The 26,991-nt window shown below is 36.3% G+C and overlaps 1 protein-coding gene across 2 annotated transcripts; it reads left to right on the top strand.

The window, feature by feature from the left end:
• Positions 1–4,644: 4,644 nt before the first annotated feature.
• thbs2a (thrombospondin 2a) lies at positions 4,645–25,967 on the top strand. Of its 2 annotated transcripts, none has more exons than XM_046843170.1 (22): positions 4,645–5,058; positions 5,708–5,779; positions 6,030–6,583; positions 8,028–8,112; positions 9,813–10,006; positions 11,212–11,352; positions 11,432–11,525; positions 12,123–12,293; positions 14,021–14,197; positions 14,668–14,841; positions 15,210–15,337; positions 15,596–15,748; positions 16,401–16,619; positions 16,711–16,818; positions 17,690–17,849; positions 19,229–19,347; positions 22,170–22,404; positions 22,970–23,197; positions 23,284–23,555; positions 24,414–24,511; positions 24,682–24,821; positions 25,120–25,967. In XM_046843170.1, exons 2-22 carry the CDS (start codon positions 5,713–5,715, stop codon positions 25,125–25,127), a joined length of 3,525 nt encoding a protein of 1,174 aa, XP_046699126.1. In that variant the 5' UTR covers positions 4,645–5,058; positions 5,708–5,712; the 3' UTR covers positions 25,128–25,967. The 2 variants fall into 2 exon arrangements, with proteins under 2 accessions (XP_046699126.1, XP_046699127.1); XM_046843171.1 differs by having other exon boundaries at positions 4,974–5,058; positions 6,076–6,583.
• The last annotated feature ends 1,024 nt before the right edge of the window (positions 25,968–26,991 follow it).

Raw genomic sequence — 26,991 nt, 5'->3', positions numbered from 1 at the left:
TCAGTATTTATCAAAAGTGCTCTAAGGAGGGCAGACAGTGGTGAACCAGCCACAGGGTCGTGGGCGGCCGATGATCATTAATTAATGCTCATGGTGGGTAAAGGCTACTCCGTGTGGTCCGATCCAACAGACGAGCTCCTGTAGCTCAAACTGCTGAAGAAGTTCATGCTGTTCATGCTCGATTGGTATATTAGGTAATATTAGGTAATATTAGGCAGGTGATCATAATGTTAGGCCTGATCAGTGTTGCAGTATCTCACCAAAGTGACTGCACCCCTCACATTTCAGCAAGTTTTTATTATATGTTTTAAAGGGACAATACAATAATAATGAATCTTGGATATATTTTAGAGTAGTCAATGTGCAGCTTGTATAGCAGTACAGATTTACTGTAAAAAGAACTCAACATGCATCAAAGGTGGATAGTAAGAAAAAAAAAAAAAAACTCCTTACTGTGCTTTTTCTGGTATCAGTACTTTACTATTCATGAAAAAAAATGTTACTTTTACTCACTAAATTACTTTGCAAAAATATCTGTAGTTTTTACTTCTTACATTTTCAAACCAGACTCATTACTTTAGTTTAATCTATTTGGTGACATGATCAATATTTTTTTTCTAGCATTGTCCTCTGTTTCCAGCCCATCAATCTATTTCTTGTCATCCACAGATGAAGGCTAGTTTACGAAGCTAACAACAAGCAAGAAAGGCAACAAGCAGTATGAGGGTAATGTGGATGAGACAGAGGGAGTCAGCGATGTAAACGATGAATAGAGAGACACTCCTGATCACCTGATTATCATAATCTTTTCTCTGCTTGTGTTCTATATGGTGGATGTTCAGCCTGGATACATATATTATATAACAACATTTAAAAGTCAGAACTTTAGCTTTTACCAGAGTCTTATAAAACACGAGTATCTGTACTTTTACTTCAGTGAAGGATGTGTGTACTTTCGCCATCTCTGACATACAGCCATTATTGTCTAAATAACTGGCAACAAAAGTAAGTACACCCTAAGTGAACATGTCAAAACTGTGTCCAAAGTGTGAATATTTGTGTGATCAACATTCATTTTTATCCAGCACTGCCTTAATCCTCCTGGGCATGGGATTAACCAGAGCTGCACAGGTTGTACTGGAATCCTCTTACAGTTTTTTTTTTCAGTTGCTTTGGAGTATTTCTAAAATCATCCTTAATATTTGTAAACCAGTAAGTGCATTTCTCAAAACAATTTGTACAAACAGCACAAAAGATTGGATTTCTTTCAAAATCCTGTACTTTTCTCAAAATCCTTAGTTTATCTCTCAAAAGTAAGTATTTGTGTCATTGAATATCTAATTGCATTCAGAATAACAAGATCTTATGTCATTGTTCACAATGTTCAAAATGTTTAGTCATGTTGTCAGTATGACGCTGCACAGTTTCAGTATTTCCTGATGGTTAAACTATGGTTTGGATCACAGTGATTGAAAATGCACAAGGCTGAATTTCTTCTGTATGACATCTATGAATTTTAGCAACACTAATTTATTTATTAAATTGCATATTTGATTTATATTTAATGCATGAGACTGAACAGGATTCACACTTTTACTGTACTGTAATAGTGTTCATTCGTTTCTTGGTTGTTCATCCATTTTCAGAAATTGTTATTCTGTGTTTTGCTCTGTCTGTGTTTTGCTCTGTCTGTATACACTCGCCAAATGAAGGTTCACGAAATTCACCTTTGACCAATTTTAGAAAACTGGTTGAATATTGGTTGATCTGATGCGGTACACTCGCCTACATTAGTGACATTCAAGATTCATCTGCACAATTCATTAATTCAAGACACATTTATTTATTTATTTTATTTATAGAAATTTAAGGTTGACTGATTCTGACAACTGGTTTAACCATTTTGCGATCATTGCATTATGGCCATGAACTAAAACTAGAATAAAGTATTTTGATCAACATCACATTAACAACTGATATTGTAGGAAATAGCAGACAATTGTACACAATCAATTACATTAATGTATCAAAACATTCGCAATTTGATCAAAGCAACAAGAAATGTTTTTATGATGTGCACGAGTGACTAAATGACGCGAAGGTTGAACAACGAGTTTTGAGAATTTCATTTCTGATCTGAGAAATGCCCCAAAGCAACTAAGAAAAAATGTAAACTCCTCCATAATGACATCACAGAGCTGCTGGATGTTAGACACATGGCCCTTCTCCACCTTCTGCTTGAGAATGCACCACAGGTGCTAAATAGGGTTTAGGTCAGGAGACATACTTGGCCACTCCATCACCTTCACCTTCAGATTCCTCAGCAATGCAGTTGTCATCTTGGTGGTGTGCCTTTTAACTAGTTTCTGAAGTAATGGCATCGGGTTCTGCCTAATAATGTCATAGTACATGTTGGAATTCATGTTTCCCTCAAAGAGCTGCAGCTCTCCAGTACCAGCAGCTCTTATCAGCCCCAGACCATGATGCTACCACCACCGTGCTTGACTGTAGGCAAGACACAATTTTCTTGATACTCCTCACCAGGGCGTCACCACACATACTGGACACCTTCTGAGCCAAACAAGTTTATCTTAGTCTCATCAGACCACAGGACATGGTTGTTCTCTTGCAAACTGTTTGTGGGTTTTCTTGTGAGCCAGCTTCAAAAGAGGCTTCATCCTGGAACGATGGCCACGCAAACCGACTTGTGCAGCGTATGTCTAAGCACTGACAAGTAAACTTTCTGCAACCTCTAAAGCAAAGCTGCAGCACTCATGCGTCTGTTTCTTGAAGCAGCTTCTGCACCTGAGGCACAGCACTAGGAAGCAACTTCTTTTGTCGACCCTTGCGAGGTCTGTTCCGAGTGGAACCTGTCTTGAAAAACCTCTGTATGACTCTGGCCACTGTACTGTAACTCAGTTTCAGGGTGTTACTGATCCTCTTATAGCGTAGACCATCTTTGAGGCAAACAATTCTATGTTAAGTGCAAAGCAGAAGTCACTGAGAGCTCCAGCCCAAGTTCTTGTAAATGTACCTTCCCCTTTTGACAATGTCAAAGTATGACAGATATCAATGTGTGTTTTTATGTGGGTGGATTCCAGATTGACAAATTGATACAATGATGGCAAAGTAGTGTAATTATTTTTTTGATTGTTGATGCTGAAATTGGAAATTTGTAATATTAGAGTTAGGTCCAATCAGACAGCAGTATTCTGGGTAATGACTGAAACAAATGGAAACAAAGCCATGAGTCTGATTCTAATGTAAGTGTGTTGTGAAAGATAAAGATTTCAGGTGTGTGTAATCAGCATTTAGGTAAGTGTGAACATGTGTGTTTGGGTGTTTTATTATTGAGTGGTCTTGTTCGTAGTTCCTACTGAATTATAAATACTTATCAATATGCTGATAAATAATACAATTATTAATCAAAACAATAAATTAAAAAAATAATAATAAAAAATAAACATAACATTGGAATACAATATAAACAACTAAAATACCTATGAAATAAAAAATGTCACATTCATTACCAAGCCTATAAAGACACTGACTGATTCTCAAGGTTATCAGTCATTAATATTGACAATTAATGCACTTGGTGTATGTTTTTTCTCCCAAACTAATCATTTGTTTGTTTATAAAAAATCCTCTAACTATTTTATTGTTAAGAAATAAGAAAAGAATTAAAGCTTGACACTTCAGCTAACGTCTTCCAAAATAAATGTCAATAAATTGATTAATTACTCAGTGAATTAATTGATATTGTAATTTTTGTCATTAAATTGATTTTCAGCCAGGTTTTAAAAAGAGTAGGTCTTCATAATCTGTGAGAGTGAAATTGAAAGTTTATAGGACTGTGTTGAGACCTGCGATGTTGTATGGATTAAAGACAGTGGCATTGAGTAAAAGACAGGAGGCGGAGCTGGAGGTAGCAGAGCTGAAGATGTTGAGATATTCATTGGGAGTGACGAGGATGGACAGGATTAGAAATGAGTTTATTAGAGGGACAGCGCATGTAGGACGTTTTGGAGACAAGGTGAAGGAGGTGAGATTGAAATGGTTTGGACATGTGCAGAGGAGGAACATGGGGTATATCAGTAGGAGAATGCTGAGGATGGATCCAGCAGGAAGGAGCAAAAGAGGAAGACCAAGGAGGAGGTTTATGGATGTGGTGAGGGAAGACATGCAGGTAGTTGGGTTAAAAGAGGCAGATGTAGAGGACAGGGGGTATGGAGACGCATGATCCGCTGTGGGGACCCCTAATGGGAGAAGCTGAAAGAAGAAGTAGAAGAAGAAGTCTTCATAATTTAATATAGGCTCGATATAAACCATTCAAATAGTCATCATTGAGGATTTAAGAGATATTGGCTTTGCTTTTCTAATGACAAGAAAACTTTGTCTTAAAACTAGGACAATTTATCTCCATAACTATGTGATTAGAACATCTCCTACATTACAAAAGTTTTTTTTTTAGAAGGTCTCATCTATCATGAAATGATAGATTGCTGTCTGATGCTGATTATGACGCGATACTCAGAAGAAGGCTTTTCTTTTAAGACGTAGGAGAGTGTCGGTTTTCCTTTCATGCTCCTCCTTCAATCAGATTTCACAAAGATGAGCTCGTTATTGGACTTGTAAAGTGGGAGGGCGCCAGAAAAACCGAGTGATATACGGATTTATGACAATATCGGAATTACGAAAGCTCTACAGCAGACGCAGGAATAGTTGAGATACCGCTGGCATTCCCTTTTCAAACTATATAAGACGGAGTGGATGACGCTCAGGGCATTTCTTCCAAACCTTCAGGATTTAGGCGACTTCTTGGATGTGATGGTATTTTTTAGATTAACGCGGGTTGCTCTTTCTGGATAACGTTTGGTTTGTCTGCTGTAAAGCTTAGTTTAGTCCGGTTTTTCTTTTTTTTGTCAGTTTTTTTTGTTTTTTACATATTTAAACTAAAAGTAAACTAATCAATATTAGAACATATATTTTTGTTTCACTTTTTTTTATTCTCAGAGGATCGTTTGAATTTTTTTTAGGATTGAATTTTTTAAACAGGTATATGAGTTATTATTCTTTTTTAATATAATTGTTGATAATTTCAGCCCACTTCTTGACAAATATTCGAGACAACTCAACGTGGCAGTCATAGTTGGTAGCAGCATAGATATTATATTATACTATTGCATTTGTTATTTTATATATGTATATTACTATATATATTGGCAATGGTGTATTGAGTATGTAAGAGGGAATCCACTAATAGGTATACATTGAATATTGCTGTCATTATTGTTTACAATGCAAAAAATTAGCTTGAAAGGATCAGTTAGCTGTTTTATATACATGTTCTTAGACCAAGATATATACGTATATATTAACAGAGAGAGATGCAGGTGTGAATGACGTAAATGCACATGTGGAAAAGACTTGTATTTGTGCCGTGTCCACTAATAATGAAGCTGTTGGTATTAATTCCTTGTGCCTTTTTTCCCCCATTATATTTCTTTACGTTTTTTTCTCATTGCAGTTCAGCTTAAAATGATGATTATGATTAATGTCCAGGAATGTCTTTGTGTTTTCAAATGGTTCCATTGCACTTTTTCCAGCCATTCATTATTGATTATTTAAAAAGACCATGTTATAAGTGGTTAATATTCACCCTCGAATGCTGAATATTTGATCAATTCTGATATGTCCTTTTTAGGAATTATGATACTCAGGACTTTTCACATTTTTCTACCAATGCTGTTACTGTGCACGGCAGCTGTGCCTCAAGGTAACTATATAAAGCACTTATAATTCAATTATTATTCACATTTTTTTATATTATTAAAATAAAGGTTTCACATTTTTTTTAATAACATGGTTTTGACATGTTTTGTTTAATATATATATATATATATATATATATATATATATATATATATATATATATATATATATATAGATAGATAGATATAGATATAGATATAGATATATCAGTAACTGAGTAAATGGTAAGAGGTCTGAAATACGTTACTCCCTAGGCGACCAAGAGGATGACGAATCCACTTTTAATTTGTTTGAGATCAGCAACATTACCAGGAAGACAATTGGTGCTAAAGTCTTCAAGGGACATGATTGGGATTCTCCAGCGTATCGCTTCATCCGCTTTGACCACATTCCTCCAGTCAGCTCTCACATACTCCAGCAGCTCTTAAGACAGATCCAGATCAATGACGGCTTTGTGTTTGTGGCTTCCATACGTCAGGACCGGTCTTCTCGTGGCACCCTTGTAGGCTTAGAAGATTCCGGTGGCCGTCGACATTTTGAGATCATCTCTAATGGCCGTGCCAACAGTCTGGACTTAGTCTACTGGGTGGATGGATCCCAGAATGTTGTGTCCTTTGAGGATGTGGATCTATCAGACTCACAGTGGAAAAACATCACTTTGCATGTGTGTGGAGAGAATGCCAATCTCTACGTGGACTGCAGCCTCATTGATAGCTTTACCCTGGATGGGTCTTTTTATGAGCAATTGCAAACCGAGGGCAGTCGCATGTATGTGGCCAAGGGATCTAACAGGGAGAGCCACTTCAGGGTAAGAGGCATTTCTCCTATGCCCTATTAGTGTCTTTCATCCATAACCATTTGTGCTACCTAGTTCATAAATGTAGTCATGCTTTATCCTGGTCAGTGTTAAAATAAATATAGAGCTTTTCAGGGAACAGTGATTGGTTGGCAAGAACCCTGGATGAGACACCAGCCTATTGCAGGGCAGGCCAAGCTATCTTGATTTGTTACTGTTTATTCTAGACTTGAATTATTCGCCTCAAATCTGAAATTTACAAAAGCTTAGTCTAATTTTCATCTGGCCACCAGATTTACCACTTGTATACAGTTGTCATTATTTCTATTCCAGTAGGTACAGAAGGGTATTCAAACTCATTTAAATTGAAGACCATCTGGCCATCAATCTACACACAATTATTAATGGTAACAAGCAACAAAAATAAAAATTAATTTGTCTTGTCTATTTTTTTATGGACATAATTTATGTCATAGGCTGCTTGGAGCATTCTCAGAGTTAGAATTTCATTGTATGGTCAAACAAACTGTTTCCTGTACATACACAGCAATAAACTGCACATTTCTTAAAAACATAATTTATATAAACTTTATTTATATGAGCATCCACACCCTTCATTCAGTGCATTGTTGAATTCCCTTTTACAGCGGCTTTGAATCTTTATAGAGAAATAAGGGAATCCACATGGTCTCCATCTTGTTACTCTACCAAAAAATGGCCTGATTGATGGAGCATACTGAAGTATTTCTCTTTTGAGAAATTTTTTCCATTTCTGTGTAGAATCTCTGAAGCTCTGTACGAGCGACATATCTTCCTCTCTAACAATTTTAGTCTTTTTAACTGAGTTTTTCTGGACATCATGAACTAGAAAAGGATTTCTTTCTAATCACAATGATCCAGCTCATTGTGCTCATGGAACATTCCAAATTCTAGGGTTAGTTTTTTATACTCTTGCCCTGGTCTATGTGTCACTGCAGTTTAATTTTGGAGGCCTTTGGATTTCATTGCTTAAATATTTGAGTGACATGCACAGGTTTATGCCTTAAATGGACCACAGGTGACAATTTGAGTGGAGTAAAGGTCTAGAAACAAATGATAATAAAAATATATATTTCAGGATCTGATTGTTAATATATGTGTATTTGTTTTGTAATTGTGAAATTTTGTGTGTAGATTTATATTCAAAAAGCACATTTAATCCATTAAACTATATAGCACAAGAAAGTATGCTAAAGCTTTAAGGGAGTGCAGAACTTATTAGACCTACTGTAACTAAAGTTCAGCAATTGCTCACAGCATTAAATAATGATCGTACAATTGCAAGTGGTTTATGCTCTTTCAGGTAATTTTGTTATGGTCTGTACATCTTACAGAATATATTATATTTTTGGTGAATGTAATGTAATAAAATCTGTATAATAGATTACCACAGTATTAATACTTGCATATCTTTCAGGGTTTGCTGCAGAATGTTTATTTCATTTTTGACACCCACATCGAAGATATTCTGAGAAAAAGAGGCTGTGAGATTTCCAAGCCTGGTAAGAATTGCATAACAATATCTAAAAGATACAAAAAAATAATAATTAATGAGACTAATCATAAGGAAACATTTTGTATGATAAGTTGAGGTAAGTATAATTTAATTTGCATAATAACGATTGGCTCTTTGATTGGTTCAGTGAAAGTGAGTCAAAAAAAGCATCAGTCTGTGTTATGTCAAGTTAATTGGAATTGACTGGGGCTCTGAACTACACTGAGGTCAAACAGGATGCACATTCTAACAAAGTTTTAAAGTATACTTTTATTTCAATTATGAACATTTTCAGAAAACAATCAAAACTCGTATAGGATTAGTGTTCCTTTTACTTACTCCCTTATACTGATAAAAACAGATGCAGTGAGATCATAAATTGGCAGTCACCTTGCTGACTTTACACTTGGCATCATGCCATGTGGTCCTTTGCTCACACTTGGAGCCGGCCAGAAAGTCCATACACCCAGCTAAATCAATACCATTCGGATTGGCCTTCCTTTTTGTCCACAAACAAAGCATCATCTGACATGGATTTAATTTCCGTTTAATGAAATTTAGAAAGTCTTACCATGACTACATAAAAAACGTGTACAGTTAGAGTTGGTTAGCTTTGTGTTGAATGCCTCTATGCACTGAACATTTAAAGTAAATATACAGTAGCATCCAGTTTTCCTCTATATGTTAAGGTTTTTTGAAATCTTAGTGTTTAGGTACCTTCAATGGCCCAGTTTAGCAGTGCCACATCAGATTGTGGACCAGAATGACTGATAATGCTCTATGCTTTTAGCATTCACACAGATGAACACTGCTTCTCTGCACAGCATGTGCAATTTATGTTTTTTCAACTGTCTATATTTAGGTGTTTTAGCGCCCTGTATACACACCATAATAACAAGCCTTGTGTTATAGTATATATTTAGGAGTTACATTCCTCATATAAACATGTTTTTAAGGGTGACAGGCTTTGACTACCTGCATGAAGCCATAAATGCAAAGCTAGTTATGCTCACACATATTGGTTTCTCTATAGGAAATGATTGCAGCTCTGGACCAACCTGAGTGTATGAACTAAAGTTTTCCATTTGTCTTGGCTTGCTGTCCGAAATAATGCAAGTCTTGGGCAAATGATCATAATTTCCTTTCTTTTTTTCTGATTCATCATCTCTTGGTCCAAGCTTTGGGTCTCTTGGTTCATTTAAAAATGTTGTTTCTATGTAGCTCGAACAGAACGTTTATCTTATATAAGTTGGAGCGGAAAAGGAGTCGTAAATCTGGGAGACTGAATTATTTCCAAATATTGTCAGCATGTTTATTTGGGTTCTTTTAAATCCTCATTTGTACATTTTGAACTGCAATTCTGGCGGCCGTAATTGTTGTTTTTGTTTGGTTTTCTGCCTAAGTGACCAAAATGAAAAGATAAATCAGCCAGCTGCCAAGTTCATCACTAATCCATTTACCTGAGTGAGATGCGTGACACAGCTATTTCTGAGATGTTAAGATTTCCTTTCATTTATATATTAATTTAGTATTTAAATGCATAGTTGTGAAATTTACATGATTCCCAAAATATTTCTGAATCCTGAGATTTTATTAAATTATGTCGATATTTATGTTTGTCTGTTTGTCTGTCTGTCTTGCTAATTCGCTTTATAAAATGATATAGCTAAATAATATATATTTGTGTTTTAATTAAAAATCTCTCAGATGATGTGCAGACAGTTAGCGAGGTTGAAGACATCGTGGAAGTCAGTTCGGCCATCTCCACCAACTATATACGACAAAATATGGGGAAAGCGGACATGTGTGAGCATTCCTGCGAGCAGCTCAGCACCATGTTGCAAGAGCTCAAAGGTCTCCGCATATTGGTTGGAAACCTAATGGATGGCCTACAGAAAGTGGTGAGCTGCTTTCTGTACTTATTGTGAATGATGTTCTTTTAACAGTCAGGAGAACTCCCCTGTCCCCTGAGTGATGATTTATTGTCTTCAGCTATGATGCATTCCTTCAAATGTAAGTGTAGTAGGGAAAAGAATGGAAGGTTAGAAGTAAATTTTTTGTTTTGGTAATAGCAGGACAAAACATTATATTAATAATGCTATTGACAATATATACTAACAGTGTTTTGCTCTGGTGTTTACTGGATAGGAACACAGACAAACTATAAAGTGGTAAATTTTATAAAGTAATGGCAGTTAAACTTGAAACTAAAATGAAATTAGATTAGTTCTGTATGAGTTGATAACGCTCTCATGATTTTATTGGGTGTAGAGAACAAAATCACTCATTAAACTTCACCCAGAAATGACTCCTGGCTTGTGTAGGCATAAATATTTTAATCTGCTTTTATTCATAAGTTATTGCTGAATTGTACATGAGGTTAACTAAAGTTAAATAATAGAATTCCAGCAGAAGTTGAGTTTTTATGATTCATTTCATCGGGACAGAGTAAGTGTTCCCCTGTTTGTGTGCGGGAGCCGAGACATGTCTGGCTGTGTTTAAACATCACTCTCTCTTTCTTTTTTTTTCCTTTGGGAGCATCCCAGCAGTGAAAGAGTTTTGGCAAGATCTCTGGGAAATTCAGCTGCTGCTGAACACACTCGGTCCCTAAGGCTCTTGCAGACCAAGTGGTGTGCCATTTTGTGGAGTCACACCACACTTTCTCTCTCTTTCTCTCTCTTTCTCTCTCTATCTAAGACACACACGCATACGCTTGAAAACACATGCTGTTCATTTCTTGAGTGTTGTTCCACACGGTTACACAGATAACCCTATTTTGGCACATACTCCCTCATAAACCTGTGACGACCACGGAGGAAATAACAGATTAGGAGTTGATGTTGCAAAAGGCATGTCTCTGATTATCCAGGTCTTTATTGTTGCACATATTTACGCAGCTGTATCACAGAAATATTGATTCCTTCATGTGGAGTTATGTGGACTGGTAACAGTTTAGTCAAATTCTTCTTGCTGTGTAAAATTGTTCACGGTTTTAATATTACCTATATTATCTACCAAATAAATGTAGTTACACATCCATATTTTGCTGTTTTTTTACTGAAAACATAGCAAATAAGGTTTCTTTGCTATTGTGTCTGTCTTTCAGAATGAGGAAAACACAGTCATGAAGAAAACTCTGGGCAACATTATGAATATCAAACACAACCATATGTGCTGGCAAGATGGCCGCTTGTTCGAGGATAAAGAAGACTGGGTGGTGGATAGCTGCACCAAATGCACTTGTCTGGTAGGAAAAAATAAATGAAAGAGATTAAGACTTTAAATGTCAGTGTTTCCCCTTAATGAGCCCTGGTTTTCGTCGGTAGGAGTCGAAGATTGTGTGTCACCAGATAACTTGTCCTCCTGTGGCCTGTGCAAGTCCAGTTTTCCTGGATGGAGAGTGCTGCCCCATGTGTCTGCGTGAGTATAATTATTTAAATCGGACATAGAACATAAGGCAGATCTAAATCTGTTTCCTTTCACATTATGTGGTACCATCGTCATTGTACTTTCTTTGTGAAGTTTCATATGTTGTCCTATATTCCTGTGTCTTTCCACTGTAAAACATGCAGGTAGGTGAATTTGCCTAAGAAAAAAATCTCCTTAGGTATAAATGAGTGTGCAAAGTATGCCCTGTTATGGACCCTGACCAAGATAATATGGCTACTGAAGATGTATAAATGAAGGGAGCTATCTGTTATGCCTGTATGGTTAAGAACAAATTGAAATGTTTGTACAGAATATATCCATCCATTTACATTCACATTTACATTTGTGGCATGTAGCAGACGCCCTTATCCAGAGCGACGTACAAAATCCCAACTGCGCATATGTAGTTCAGGTTTTTGGCCTGTTTTGCTGCTGTATTTGTGTCGTTACTACAATAAAAAGACCACAGTGGGTGTGGTGAGGTCAACCTTATTTATCCTCTGCCTGGGTTTTTCTTGCACTAATAGTCATACTGTTAGCTGGAGCTGGATAAAAAGACCTGTGTTTCTTGTATGTGACTGGTTGCAGCTAAGGACAGTGAAGATGGCTGGTCACCCTGGTCTGAGTGGACAGAATGCACAGTCACATGTGGGACGGGAACCCAGCAGAGAGGCAGGTCGTGTGATGCAACCAGCAATCCATGTAGCGGTCCTTCTATCCAGACACGCACATGTAGCTTGTCTAAATGTGACAGCAGAGGTAAGAAAATACATCTTTTATTGTTACGTTTTTTTGTTAAGTTTTTTTTTTTGTTGTATTTCAAAAGAGGCAATACAAAGTTTTCCATCACAGATCTAACATGCCACGTAGAAAACACATGAAAAAGCCCACTTTTCTCATAGATGATATAATCATCTCATAAAAATGGAACCATTGAGGTAAATCATAAGATTTCGCAATCACTAAACAACTTGCTGAAATGACTTGCTACAGGTGTCTTGTATTTATGATTTGTACAGCTCATTCTTTTAGCACAGATGAGTCATTCTACATAAAATATGTGATTGTGTAACAAAGCACTTACTTGCAAGCGATGATGACTTTCGATAAAATTCCAAACCAGTGACCGAGGCTGCAAAAACCACTGAATTGCGGTTTCTGAAATCATTTCTGTGTTCACATGTACGCACATTTATAGACAACAGACGGATTTCAGAGGCCCCATATCCTAATGCAGGGTTCATGATAACATCATCTTATACAGGAATTGTAATCTCAGATTTTGTCCAAAAATGGTAATGATATGTATTACTAAAAATGTCTCTTTTTTTTTTTTTTTTTTTTATATATTTTGACTGCAGCCCATAATGCCATGATGTACAAACACACAAACCTACCAAATGTATTGTTGTGGAGACATTTTTTTTTAAACCACCACATTTTCTGATGGCAGCACGCCTATGTTCTGTTTTTGGTAAACTATTCCAGAGTTAAACAATTTTAGGTCATGTCTTTTATGTTAGGAAATCTTACTAGTTACAAGTCTTTTTTCTGTTATGTTAAAAAACATGTCTCTCCTTTCCCAACATATTAGCAGACAAAGCACCTTAAGATTTTTAACAGAAACAGGAAATGATCAATAGCAAAATAAGGCTGACTTCTGGGTATAAAGAAGAACTGCCCTTAATAACATTTTCAAATTCCCTGCTCAGGTGATATTGCTGTTACAAGCACCTATAAGTGTGTCTAATGCAGGGGTCCCCAAATCTTTTTCTGTGTGGGCCACATCATTTTTCCCTCCTTTAATGGGGGCGGGTCGGTTTGTAACAGAAAATGGCTTGGGCTGAAATAACTACCAGTATTATTGTGGAGATTTTATTATGATTTTAGATGTATTTATTACGCCTCCTCATGCTTGATTCATTTATTATTTTGTTATGCACCGTACAAACAAATGAGCATTACTTTTCAAGAGATATAGAGCCTATTAAAAGAGCATTATTACTATCATAATGACATTTGTTCATATTCAATTCTCTTGAAATTCAAATAATTACTTACTTATGCATTAGAATATGTTTGGTGGGTGAATTAAAAAAATACTTAGACTATGTTAATAACTAGAGGTTGACCGATATCGTTCTTGAAGTTTTTTAATCAACTGATAGTATTTAAAATGGATACTGGATAAAAAACAGAAAAATCAGAAGACCAGAAGCTGGAAAAACTATCGGTAGGGATTTTTGCTGATAGACCCCGATTAATAACTACGGGAAATTTTAGTTTGAAAGCCAACCTTTATTATTAAAAACATATATTTGAAATAAAACTTTTAAAATATGTCTCCGGCATTGTCCAGGGGGCCATTTAAAATGTGGGGGTGGGGCATATTCAGCCCACAGGCCGTAGTTTAGTGACCCCCCGATCTAATGTATTACATAATAATATACAACGCTGAAAATAGAAAATGCTGCCATGCTTTTCAGTTCGTCAGGATGGAGGTTGGAGTCTTTGGTCTCCTTGGTCCTCCTGTTCAGTAACATGTGGTGAAGGCCAGATTACCAGAATACGCCACTGCAACTCGCCAGTGCCCCAGTTGGGTGGGAAGGACTGTGAAGGAAGTGGCAGAGAGACTCAACATTGTGATGCCAAGCCCTGTCCTAGTGAGTTCACACTCTCTTATTTATTCCATAAAGAAAGTCCAAATTCTCATTAAGCTGTGTGTTGAGAACTGCATGGAAACTTGCCATAACATACTGTCATATGTATGTATATGTGAACACCTGAACTGTTGGCGCAAAGTTTGAAGCTAACACTTGAATGTCTAAAATGTCATTGTATGCTGTAGCATTACTAAGTTCTCCTTTAATGTTCAAAGCTTGGTCCAAAGGCTAGGTCCTAGGTTCACTGGTGTTGTGTTGAAGAACTTAGGAGGTCAGCAAAGAGCTCTGACCGCAACCCCTACTAAACATGTTTGGCATGAATTAAAACATCCAAATGAGGATGCAATGGTCAGGATTTCACATTATTTGCTAATTACTACTAGTAGAGGAAGACTGTAGAAAGTTCAGGTAGACTAAAAACATTCACAGACATTAATGCTTGATTATAATTTTTTTGATGGCACTTGCAGTTGATGGAAAATGGGGCCCATGGTCCCCTTGGGCTATATGCTCAGTGACATGTGGTGGAGGAGTGCGGACTCGAATGCGTGTGTGTAACAGCCCTAAGCCACAGCATGGTGGAAAATGGTGCGCAGGAGAAGCTGAAAACACAGGGACGTGCAACAAGCAAGACTGCCCTGAAGGTTTGTTTATGGTGTTTGCTGTCTAGTTTATCCCTACACTGCTCTTGTTGTTCTTTACAATTTTTTTCATACAATACTGGTAATTGGCAATGCATTCATTTGAATTTTTCATGTTTTCTTGTCATATACTTTTCACACTATTTATACAGTACATTAGGTAGTAATATGATAATAAAGTCTTACAAGTTAAGCTGTATTCCTGAAGCATTTCAGATTTCCCCTTGCTATATGAATATATACTATTATATGCTATATGCTATATGCAATATGCTATTTGACATTACATTTATTTTTTTCTTTATATTTTTTTCTTTATATTTTTATAATGTACTTTTGCATGATGTCGCTTTTTAATTTTCTTTGATTAGATGGCTGTCTGTCCAATCCCTGCTTTGGAGGGGCGGAATGCACTAGCACACCTGACGGCTCGTGGGAGTGTGGTCCCTGTCCTGACGGTTTTCAAGGCAATGGAACATTTTGTGAGGATGTCAATGAGGTAAACCGGACACAAAGGAAACTGGAAAGAATGTGTTAATGTAATCAGCATGGTGTGAAAGGGCCCTGTGATTTTCCACTTCAGATCAGCAGACACTCAGCAGTACACTGTCCCCGGATTTTCAAGTGACATGTACAAGAAAATGTCTATGAATAATGTCACGCTTCAGTTTTAATTTGTCCATATTATGTCCAAATATTCCTGATTTCACCACCATCTCCTTGTGTGTTTGTGTTTGTGTGTGCATTCCATCCATAGTGTGATATGGTGCCTGATGTGTGCTTTAAAGTCAGTGGGAAACAGCGCTGCATGAACACTGACCCAGGATTCCATTGCCTTCCATGTCCTCCACGTTACAAAGGGAATCAGCCATTTGGCATGGGAGTAGAAGTAGCCAGGAACAATAAGCAGGTTAGAAAATCTTGGATTATTGTATAGTGGTACTACTTCAAGGTCTAATCAGGTGAAATATTTAATTTTGATTAATCGCATGATTGTCATGAATTATCACGTAATTAATCGCAACTTAATCGCACATTTTTATCTGCTCTAAATGTACTTTAAATGTATACATTTTAACTTTTTAATTATCTAATCAACATAGACATAGACTAATATTGATACCTTATGCAAATGTATGTTTATTATTAGTGAAAGCAAAGTCAACATAGAGCATGAAGACAAAATATCCTTGTAACTCTTGTAACTAATTATGGTGTTTTAAATTATGTAAATCATCAGAACACCAAACAGAACTTTTGCTATGTTTCCACACGGACGGTTTTAATTGCCGGATGTGTGCGCCACGGCAAATTTGTTCATTGTCAGTATAACAAATGTTTAGTGATCCAAAATTATTTTTCGGTGGAGTTTATTGTTTTTATATCTGAGTAAAGTAAGGATGTCATCATCAAACAGAAATTTTAGATAGATAGATAGATAGATAGATAGATAGATAGATAGATAGATAGATAGATAGATAGATAGATAGATAGATGGATAGATGGATAGATAGATAGATCAATTTCACATTACAGTACCTGACATCTTTTTAATCCCACAGATTTGTGAACCTGAGAACCCTTGCAAGGACAAGACTCATAGTTGTCATAGGTTTGCTGAGTGCATCTACCTGAGCCATTTCAGTGACCCTATGTATAAATGTCAGTGTAAGATTGGCTATGCTGGAGATGGCTTTATCTGTGGAGAAGATTCTGATCTGGATGGTTGGCCCAATCATAACTTAGTGTGTAGAGCTAATGCCACCTACCACTGCAAGAAGGTAAGCAGACAATACACCATACACAACAATATTACTACTTCAAGATTTTTTTTTTAAGGTTTTGATTTTTTTGCTCCCTTTTATCCTCTAGGATAATTGTCCCAGTCTTCCTAATTCTGGCCAGGAGGACTTTGACAAGGATGGCCAAGGAGATGCATGCGACAAAGATGATGACAACGATGGAATTATGGACGAGAGAGTGAGAGTTCTTGTTAGCTTCTCTTTTAAAGACTTAAATCTGTACTAATTTAACAGCTTGTGCAGTGCTTTTACATAATTCCAAGATGTATTTGCTTGGAATGGGTAAAGTCTGGGAATATATTTAGCTTTTTAAACATCTGATTACATTAAAGAATTACTTACCTTTTTCATACATAGTGGATTGTCATCAATTTGGCTAGTTTCTGGTCATGATTCTTTCAAATTCAAATTGTATTTGTACACAACCATACACAATTCGCCTTGCAGTGAATAAAAAAATAAAAAAAATAAAAAAGACTTGTCCATGACATTAAATAGAAGAATTAAAATAAAAATAAAAATAGCAGAATAAAATGAAAAGAATAAAAAGATAGAATAAGAGGAATAGAAATTTAAATGACATAGTAAAATATAATTGCTATATATATATATATATATATAAATCGAATATAGAAAACACATTGGAAGCAGAATTTACATTCTGGACAGCAGAAATAGTGACTTATTATGAGCATACCGATTTAAGTGCAGCTGTGCCAGATGTGTAATCTGTGCAGTATATTTATGTGTGCAGAGAGCAGGTTGAGGCAGAGGCGCATAAATGAGGTATGCAGCATATGCAGTGAATAGGATGCCACACATAGGGGAGGGGGCGCCCTTTATTTATTCTTGTATAGACCTCATTTTTTTGGGAGGTGAAGGTGGTTGCCAATCATGATCTCACTTACCCCTCAGTGCAGTTGCACCCCTGGGTTGAGGTAGTGAGTGTAAGTCCAAGCTCTAGACGTTTTATATGAATTTTCCTTCAGCTCAATGAATCTGTTTTCCATCTTTTTCCTTCATGACTTGAAATTTCTCATTCTCAACAGGACAACTGCCCTCTGCTGTTTAATCCCAGGCAGTTTGATTATGATAAGGATGATGTAGGTGATCGGTGTGACAACTGCCCCAATGCACACAATCCAGCTCAAATAGATACCGATAACAATGGGGAAGGAGATGCATGTGCTGTGGACATTGATGGTGATGGTATGCCCTAACCCTTTATATGCTTTCAAAAAAATCAACTTTGTAAAAGATTTGCTGTTGACTATTTCTATTACGGGTTTTTTAGTTCTGTGACATGCACATTGACCGCAAACTTATATCGTATATCTCACAAATACACAGATACACAAAGCCACAGATACTTTTTCCAACAAAGTTTTAGAGTGCGTTTTGTTTATTATAATCAAAGAGTGTGACTACTTCTATAAAGGCCAAAATGACAATGAAATAGATTATGTGAAAGACTCAAATAAAAGTAAAATATTCATCACATTAATTGATATAATCTTACAAGCCTACATGCCTGGTCCCTCATACTTCTTCTTACTCTTTTTTTTTGGGCTGTTACCGTAATGGGTCACCACAGCGGATCATCCGTCTCCATACCACTCTATCCCTTATATCTGCCTCTTCGAAACCAACTATCTGCATGTCTTCCCTCATTTCATCCATAACCATCTCCTTGGCATTCCTCTTTTGCTCCTGCCTGGCAGTTCAATCCTCAGCATTTTTCTACCATTATATCCCATGTCCTTCCTCTGCACACAACCAATCCATCTCAATCACTCCTCCCTCACCTTGTCTCCAAAGTTCTAATATAGAGATCGACCAATAGTAGATTTTACCTATACCGATAGCTAAATTGGATTGTACTTGCCGATAACTGATCAATCAACTCAGAGTTTTCAAAATGGATACTGGATTAATTGGCAAAACCGATCAATCGGTCAACCCCTACTCTAATTCTGTCCATCAGTGTCACTTCTATTGAAAATCTCAGCATCTTCAGATCTGCTACCTCCAGTTCCACCTCCTGTCTTTAAGTCAATGCTACTGTCTCTAAACCATACAACATCGCAGGTCTCACCACAGTCCTATAAACTTTCATTTCACTCTTCTATCACAAATCACTCCTGCTATCACTGTTCTCCAACCAATCCGTCATGCCTGCATTCCTTTCTGCATGTGTGTAACACACTCTCCATAAATTTGCACTGTTGACCTCAGGTACCCCAGGTACCCCAGATACCCCAGATACTCATTCACCTTTACCACCTCTTCTCCCTGCAACTGCATACAGAGTGTTAAAATGTTATCAACAAAATATTCACATTACTAATTGATGATGTTTTGTGTAATGTTCCATAAATTTCTTCACTCAGGTCATAAAGTACACACACAGAGAACAGATTATCACAGTTTGAATCTTGAATACGTGAATGCTATAATCACACAGCAAAATCTGGTTTAAGAAATATTGTCAAGATTACAGAAAAGCCTTTGTTATGATGAACCTTTACATATGAGTAAGAACAAGACATTGTTTATACCTTGTGAACTCTTGACTGTGTGTGTTCCAGGCATCCTGAATAAAAATGACAACTGCCCTTATGCATACAACAGTGACCAAAAGGACAGTGACAAGGACGGAGTGGGAGACCAGTGTGACAACTGTCCCCTGCTTCATAATCCTGATCAGGTACTTGTGGTATAAATACATTATGTAGCAGACACCACACACTTATACAGTGAAGAATGCGAAAATTAGATTGAGACAAGACAAAATCTTTCAGGGGTCAATGTCTAGTTGGAATGGTAAGATTCACAGATTCGCATCAGTGACGTATAAAGTTTTGCATCGATTAAAAAGTGTGCAGCAGGTACAAATTGGCATTTGTATCGCAATGCATAGATATAATGTAATTTTTTAATATATTATTATCAGTAAAAGCGCTATACTTTTAGTATTTAAAAATTGACCAATAATTTGTGACTAATATTTTATATGTAGATTGATTCCTCCTCGCTAAACTACTGCTAAGTGAATATGACGTATCACAATATTACGGAGACCGAAGCGCGTCATGAGAGTCACGTAGAATACAGATTAACATGGCAGAGGTAGAGCTGCATCTTTCTGTAGACAGAACAGGAAAAGAACCTTTAGTTTTATTTCATCTTTTTCTTCTTTTTTTAAACTACAAAGGTCTGTTTGTGAAAGGGCCATGCGTTAGAAGTCAGAAGGCACTTGATGATAAATTGATGATTTGCTGTCTGTCGGGAACCAAATAATTAAATGTGAACTATCTGTACCATATTATAGCATTATAGCATCATATTTTTTCCATTGCATTGTTTTGTATTGAATTGCATTGTGTTGGATCAAATCCAAATCGGATCACACTGCATCATAATAGGGATGAATCGTGTCACATCACATCAGTAGCTTTCCACATGTATTTTTATTTATATCGTATCGTTGGATATGCAACGAGAAATTAATCTAATCAGCCGCAGTAATGGAGATGCATATCCCTTATGTCTAGTGAAGGCCAAATTTAAATGAAAGAAAGACCAAATCTGGCCACGGTTATGTGAAGAGCGAGTCTTAAGGCAGTCAAAACCAAATGAAGTAAAAAAAAAAAAAATAGGTCAAAAGGTGAGATTAAATAGACTGTGCTGTGCTGTGCTAAAACTGCAAGACTGCTGTGGTACGTAGCACTAAGTCGTAACAGTAGATCCCTAAATTCCTGAAACTTTGTGAGGAACATTCAACAGACACTCCAATTGAGATCTGAGGAAATTGGAAGCTAAGTCAACACCTTGAACTCTTTATAATTTTATTCAAACAATTCCAGTCTGGCAGAGAGCATTATCTTGTTGAAAGAGGACACTTTAGGGATATTAGAGAATTCCATTGCAGCAATGTTTTGCGAGGTGTTACGTCTTAAGCCAAGCATAAGTAAACCTTCTATTACCATAAAATATTACTTTATGACACAGCTGCTTAAAATGTTTTATATCTATTCTCAGTAGATATTAAAGCGGTTTTAAAGAAGCACCCATATATTACTTTGAAACACATATTCTTAAATTTATGACTTTTCTGTATCTTTGCAGCTACACCAGGATCATGTATCTGTGTGATCTCAACATGTTCCTCACTACCCAAATTAGACTAATCAGAAATTTTTAGGAAGAAACATTGTCTTTTTCACCACTAATTCAGATGGTTATCATCAAATAGGCATAATTCATACCTACATTATACACCTAAAATAACAATAACTTAGACAATATGCAAATAATATTAGAGCTTGTGTGTGTGTGTGTGTGTGTGTGTGTGTGTGTGTGTGTATGTGTTTTGTGTGCATATATTCTCTATCAACTTGTGTACTACACTTACTTTTGTACTAGGTAATGTAATAGTGCACATTTCCAATATCATCATGACTTTCTAGGTACAATGTGGCATTAGACCTAATTAATAAATGTATTTTTTATTGTGTTATTGTTTGCTTTGCTACATAATCAGGGTGTAACACTACACAAAATTCACGGTTTTGTACGTACCTCGGTTTTTAAGTCAAGGTTCGGTTAAATTTTGGTACAGTTTAAGGAAAAAAACCATAAAATTGCTTTTCTTTTTTTATTATCGCAGTTTATTATTATTAGCATTTGTGAACATCAGCAGTTTACCTTTTTAAAACAATTTTAAATAAAATGGCAGCTTGGTTAAAAATATATTTGATAAAAAATAATATGTCAAATGAATGCTATAGATTTTTTTATTATATTGATTAGATTGGCTCGAATTAAATTGATTAAATAAGAAATAAATCGAAAAATTAAATTAAATAGTTTACTTTGTTAGACCCTAATTGGGTAATACAGATGTTTTGTGTGTGTGTGTGTGTGTGTGTGTGTGTGTGTGTGTGTGTGTGTGTGTGTGTTCAAAAATTCTTGAAGCTGAACATAAAACGCTAAAGAAACCATATTTCTATACTGTCTCAAAACAAAATCGGAGTCTACAAATTGTATTTCAGTGCACCACAAATCATTTACGGTATGGAGCAAGTATCCACAGTGACACTGCGCTAACTCTAGTTTCTATTTTATACCCCTGGCGTTGTTGTGTATGTTTTCAATTTTAATAATAATCATTAAAAAAATGATAAACAGTGACACTGTGCTCAAAATGTGAGGCAGAGACTAAACAAACTTTCCACTTAATTCGTTTGTGAGGGATTTGAACTTTTTTCTGCAATAAAAAGAATTGCATTCGGTACACATGAGCACCAAACCTAAAGCCTTGTGAATTGGTATGAAAACATGGACCATTACTACCCTACTACATAATAATTTTTTTGAAAGTTTTTGCTTTATTATATATTCGATTTGAATATGTAAAATATTCTTACATTAATTGTTTTCAGCTTTGTGAATATTTATTTTATTGCATTGTAAATATGTATTTATTGTATTGTATTGTGATCACATGCATTTTTTTATGTCTAACAGACTGATACGGATAATGATCTTGTAGGAGATCAGTGTGACAACAACCACGATATCGATGAGGACGGCCATCAGAACAACTTGGACAATTGCCCTTACGTTCCTAATGCCAACCAGGCAGATCAAGACAAGGATGGGATTGGAGATGCTTGTGACTCTGATGACGATAATGATGGAATTCCTGATGACAAAGACAACTGCAGGCTGGTAGCCAACGAAGATCAGACGGACTCAAATGGTGGGTTAAAGTGTGATAAAGGCTTTATAATATTGCATTATTATTTGTTGAGAAATCAACGAGCTGAATAATATGCATTTGTTAAATTAATGCTATATGATCCCTTTTTTTATTGAATGTTTTTTATTGCTAGTTAGATCGTTCACTTCAGTAAACGCTTGACTTATTAGAACATGGACTATAAATGGTTATGGATATAGGTTAGACATTATGTGTAGATCTATGTCTTAAATTAGCTGATGTCTGATCCACACACAATTGCATAGGCAATCTAGTAGTGCAGTGTAGTGTTCCACATGTGGCTATGGAAAGCTTTTCGGACTTTTTTATCACATGTAAACTACCATGGAACCATCCTATTCATTTAATTAATTAATGTATTAATAAGTTATTGGAAGCTGTGTCTTTTGTTGATATGAGGTTTGAACATTAATTTGAATTGGGCTTTTTGGACCTCTTGTACTGCAGAAGAGGCTTAAGCCACTTATCCCAGTTTTGAACATTATTGTGAACAAACATACAATGTGTTTTTAGCAATTTTACAGTACATTCTGACGTTGTACAGGTGATGGTCGAGGTGATGTCTGCCAGGACGATTTTGATAATGACAGCATCCCTGACATTTTGGACATGTGCCCAGAGAACAGCGCAATAAGTTTTACCGACTTCCGAAAGTTCCAGATGGTGCATTTGGATCCTAAAGGGACCACTCAAATTGATCCCAATTGGGTAGTTAGGCATCAGGGCAAGGAACTGGTCCAGACTGCCAATTCAGACCCTGGAATTGCAGTTGGTAAGTTCATACTGTAAATGCTCAAATAGCACCTCATAGCCACATCGTGGTCTGGTATTTTCTTTACAGTGGAATTTCTCCTCTAGGTTATGATGAGTTCAGTGCTGTAGACTTCAGCGGCACGTTTTATGTGAACACGGACAGAGATGATGACTACGCTGGCTTTGTGTTCGGTTACCAGTCAAGCGGGCGCTTCTACGTGGTTATGTGGAAGCAGATTACCCAAACATACTGGGAGGAGAAGCCATCAAAGGCATTTGGAATCTCAGGTGTCTCCCTCAAAGTGGTTAACTCCACCACAGGCACTGGGGAAAATTTGCGCAATGCCCTATGGCACACCGGGGACACCCCTGGTCAGGTGAGCCAGAAGAACAGTTTTATTAAAAAAAACAGAAGCTACACTGAAATACACATTTTCTGCTTTCTTACTTTTGTTTCGACTTGGGTTTTTTTTCTGCCTTTTATGTTAAACACAAAGACAAAAGCACTCCATAGAGTTTAATTAGGCTTATAATGAAATAATACTGAAACAGCCTGTAGTATACAATGCTACAATTCACAGCATATTTACAGCGAAGGTTCTTTCGGCTTCCCCCATTAGGGGGCACCACAGCAGATCATCCGTATTCGAGATCCTCATGTTTGATTTAGCACATGTTTTTATGCTGGATGCCCTTCCTAACGCAACGATAGTCAGGTACCAAATCAGCCTAAAAAGGATGGGGGATGGATTTGGACTGTTATTAATATCAGGAGCCTACTACAGTGGCTCAGGACCCCAGTGTGCATTTGATTACCTATCACTTGCACATCTTAAAAATGATTAACTGAATAGATATTTGGTGCTACCCAGATGAGAATGGGTTTCCTTCGTTCTGGTTCCTCTCATGGTTTCTTCCTCAAACCGTCTCAGGGAGATTTCCTTGCCACAGTCACCACTGGCTTGGACACACTTTTTCAATTACAAGGAACAAACTTATACATTATTTTTTTACCACTTTATCTGTGTAAAGCTGCTTTAAGACCGTTGTTAAAAGCACTATACAAATAAATATGAATGGAACTGTATTGAAAGGTAGGTGAGGTAAAGAGGCCTGGGGTGCGGTCAACGTCCCAATTCATCCCAAAGGTGTTCAAAAGGATTGGGGTCCTAGAAAAATATACTCTTATATACTAGATACTAATATAAATGATGAATAAAATCGATTTGTTCCAGGTTCGAACTCTGTGGCATGACCCTAAGAACATTGGTTGGAAGGACTATACTGCATATAGGTGGCATCTCATTCATAGACCTAAGACTGGATTGATAAGGTGAGATAACAGCACAAACAGCACTATGTAATATATAACACATAAAATATACAATTACATTATATATATATATATATATATATATATATATATATATATATATATATATATATATATATATATATATATATATATACATACATATAAAACTGAATATATTCTTGTTTCAGAGTGGTAGTATATGAGGGGAAACAGATCATGGCAGACTCAGGACTAGTCTATGATAAGTCGTTTGCAGGAGGGCGACTGGGGTTGTTCGTCTTCTCGCAGGAACTGGTTTACTTTTCCGACCTTAAATATGAATGTCGTGGTAAGTAAAGTTCTACTTTGCAATGACATCTGAGTAACGTAATTATGAAGCTAATTTAAGATCATATCAGTATAGTTTATTTTGGATGTAGACAAATTTTGAAGCTGTCACATCCCAGCGCTGATAAATCCTAGCAATGATAATCCATGACTATCAGACCTAGCGTTTCTGAAGTCTTTTAAAGTCATTCCTGTCTGCTAATAATAATCAAGAACATTTCCTTATAAGCCTTAATGCATGATGTCTTAAAAATACCAACCATTGCATGATATAAACATCGAGGTTTTTTTCATCATAGATGTGTGAGGACATGCAGACTAAGGATTCTTTTCCAGCTTGATGAAATGCCTGTGTTTGTAGCAGAGTAGACCTGATCAAAAGAGGTAAAGTAAAACAAAATGTGATAGAATCAAAACCCACACAGGACATGGATGGAAAACTGTACCACTTCTATCACCTTTTACAATTTTCTGGAAAAATCTGTATTCTTCTTCACACCAGCACAGATCTGTTTTTATGTGTTATATGTCCATTATTTTTCACCTGTTTGCCACTGAAATTACATGTAGACCTATTATCTTTTTTTTTCATTAAAATAGTTTGTAGGCCAATAGCATTTCTGAATTTTCTTCCTACATTGTATTCACAATCTGTACTATTTAATTATCCATTAACTAGTCATCCAACAAGGGTTTTATATGTTTTTGAGTCAGATAACTCCTTGTAAAATTTTGAATAATTTAGTAGATTATATAAATGCAATAGATTGCCCTTTTGAATTTAAATGTGACTGAAATGTTAGGATTTCTCTTTTTTGTGTGTGTTGTATTTTTGTGATTTCTATTTTGATTTCTATTTTTTTTTTTAGTTTGTGGTTTAGTTTGTAGTTTGCATTGTTTATTCTGTAATTTTGGGAACAATAACTGAGTGCTTTTTTGCCATGGAGATGTTAATATTAAGATTAAATTTTTTTCTGTAAATTATTTATGTGTCAATTTTCACCAGAATGTGTCTAAATGTTGCTTTCAACACAAGGAGATTGTATATAATTATTATTTATTTGTTTACACCGACTACAGACAGAAGTTTATATAGCAACTATTTTTTCTGTCTTTCTCATCTGCATTAAACGATTCTATGTACACATGCTGTTGCTCAGTGCCTGATTAATTTGTCCAACACAATGTAAGATATAATGTGAGTTTGTTGTGTTAGTCATTGCAAGAGCTTTTATATTCAAGCTATAAAAGTAACTATAATGGGGTGCATGTTGAAAGTGCTATAAATTTGTTTTATTTGCAGATTTATTTTGGTTTTGGTTTCTAAGCCCCTTTGACTAGAATAGCCTTTATTTGTCACATATACATTACAGCACAGTGAAACTTTGTTCTTCGCATATCCCTGGAGCACAGAGGGTTAAGGGCCTTGCTCAAGGGCCCAAAAATGGCAGCTTTGGCGATACCGGGGCTTGAACTCCTGACCTTCCAATCAGTAACCCGGCGCCTAAACCACTGAACTAGACTTAGACTTGTTATATTTTTAGATATTTTTATGCCTTAATTTATTACATTGTTCTTTGAGTGAAGATGTGTAGACTAATGTATACACATGCGGACTGTATGCAATACATCAGTGTGGTAAGATCTCAGTCAAATAAATTCCCACATTAAACCCCAGTGATAAAATCTAATAAACACATCAAAGCCAGATGTGAACATTTACTCTATTTAATAGACAGATGTTTCAATAATAAAAAACAATTTAATGGTGGTACAAATGAATATACACAATACAAAGTATTGGAATACAAAAATATTGGGACACCTGACTTTTCCAGCGGTATGTGGTTCTTGCCCAAACTGTTACCATAAAGTTGGAGGCACACAATTGTATTGGCTTTAATGCGATAGCATAAACATTTTCCCTTCATTTGAACTAGGAGGCCCAAACCTGCTTCAGCATGGCAATGCTCCTGCAAAGTCAGCTCTATGAAGATAAGTTACATGGGTTTTAGTGAAACATCTTGAGTGACCTGCTATAGAGCTCTGATCTCAACCCTGTTTAACACTGTTGGAATCACCTCACCTACCTACACAAGTACCTGACTTTATGAACATCCTTGTGACTGAATTAGAACACGTCTCCACAAACACACTTCAGAATCTGTTGG

Source organism: Silurus meridionalis, chromosome 28, assembly GCF_014805685.1.
Source record: "Silurus meridionalis isolate SWU-2019-XX chromosome 28, ASM1480568v1, whole genome shotgun sequence".
NCBI lineage: Eukaryota > Metazoa > Chordata > Actinopteri > Siluriformes > Siluridae > Silurus > Silurus meridionalis.
Note: the sequence above shows the minus strand (reverse complement) of the source record. Positions and strands in the feature narration are given on the sequence as shown.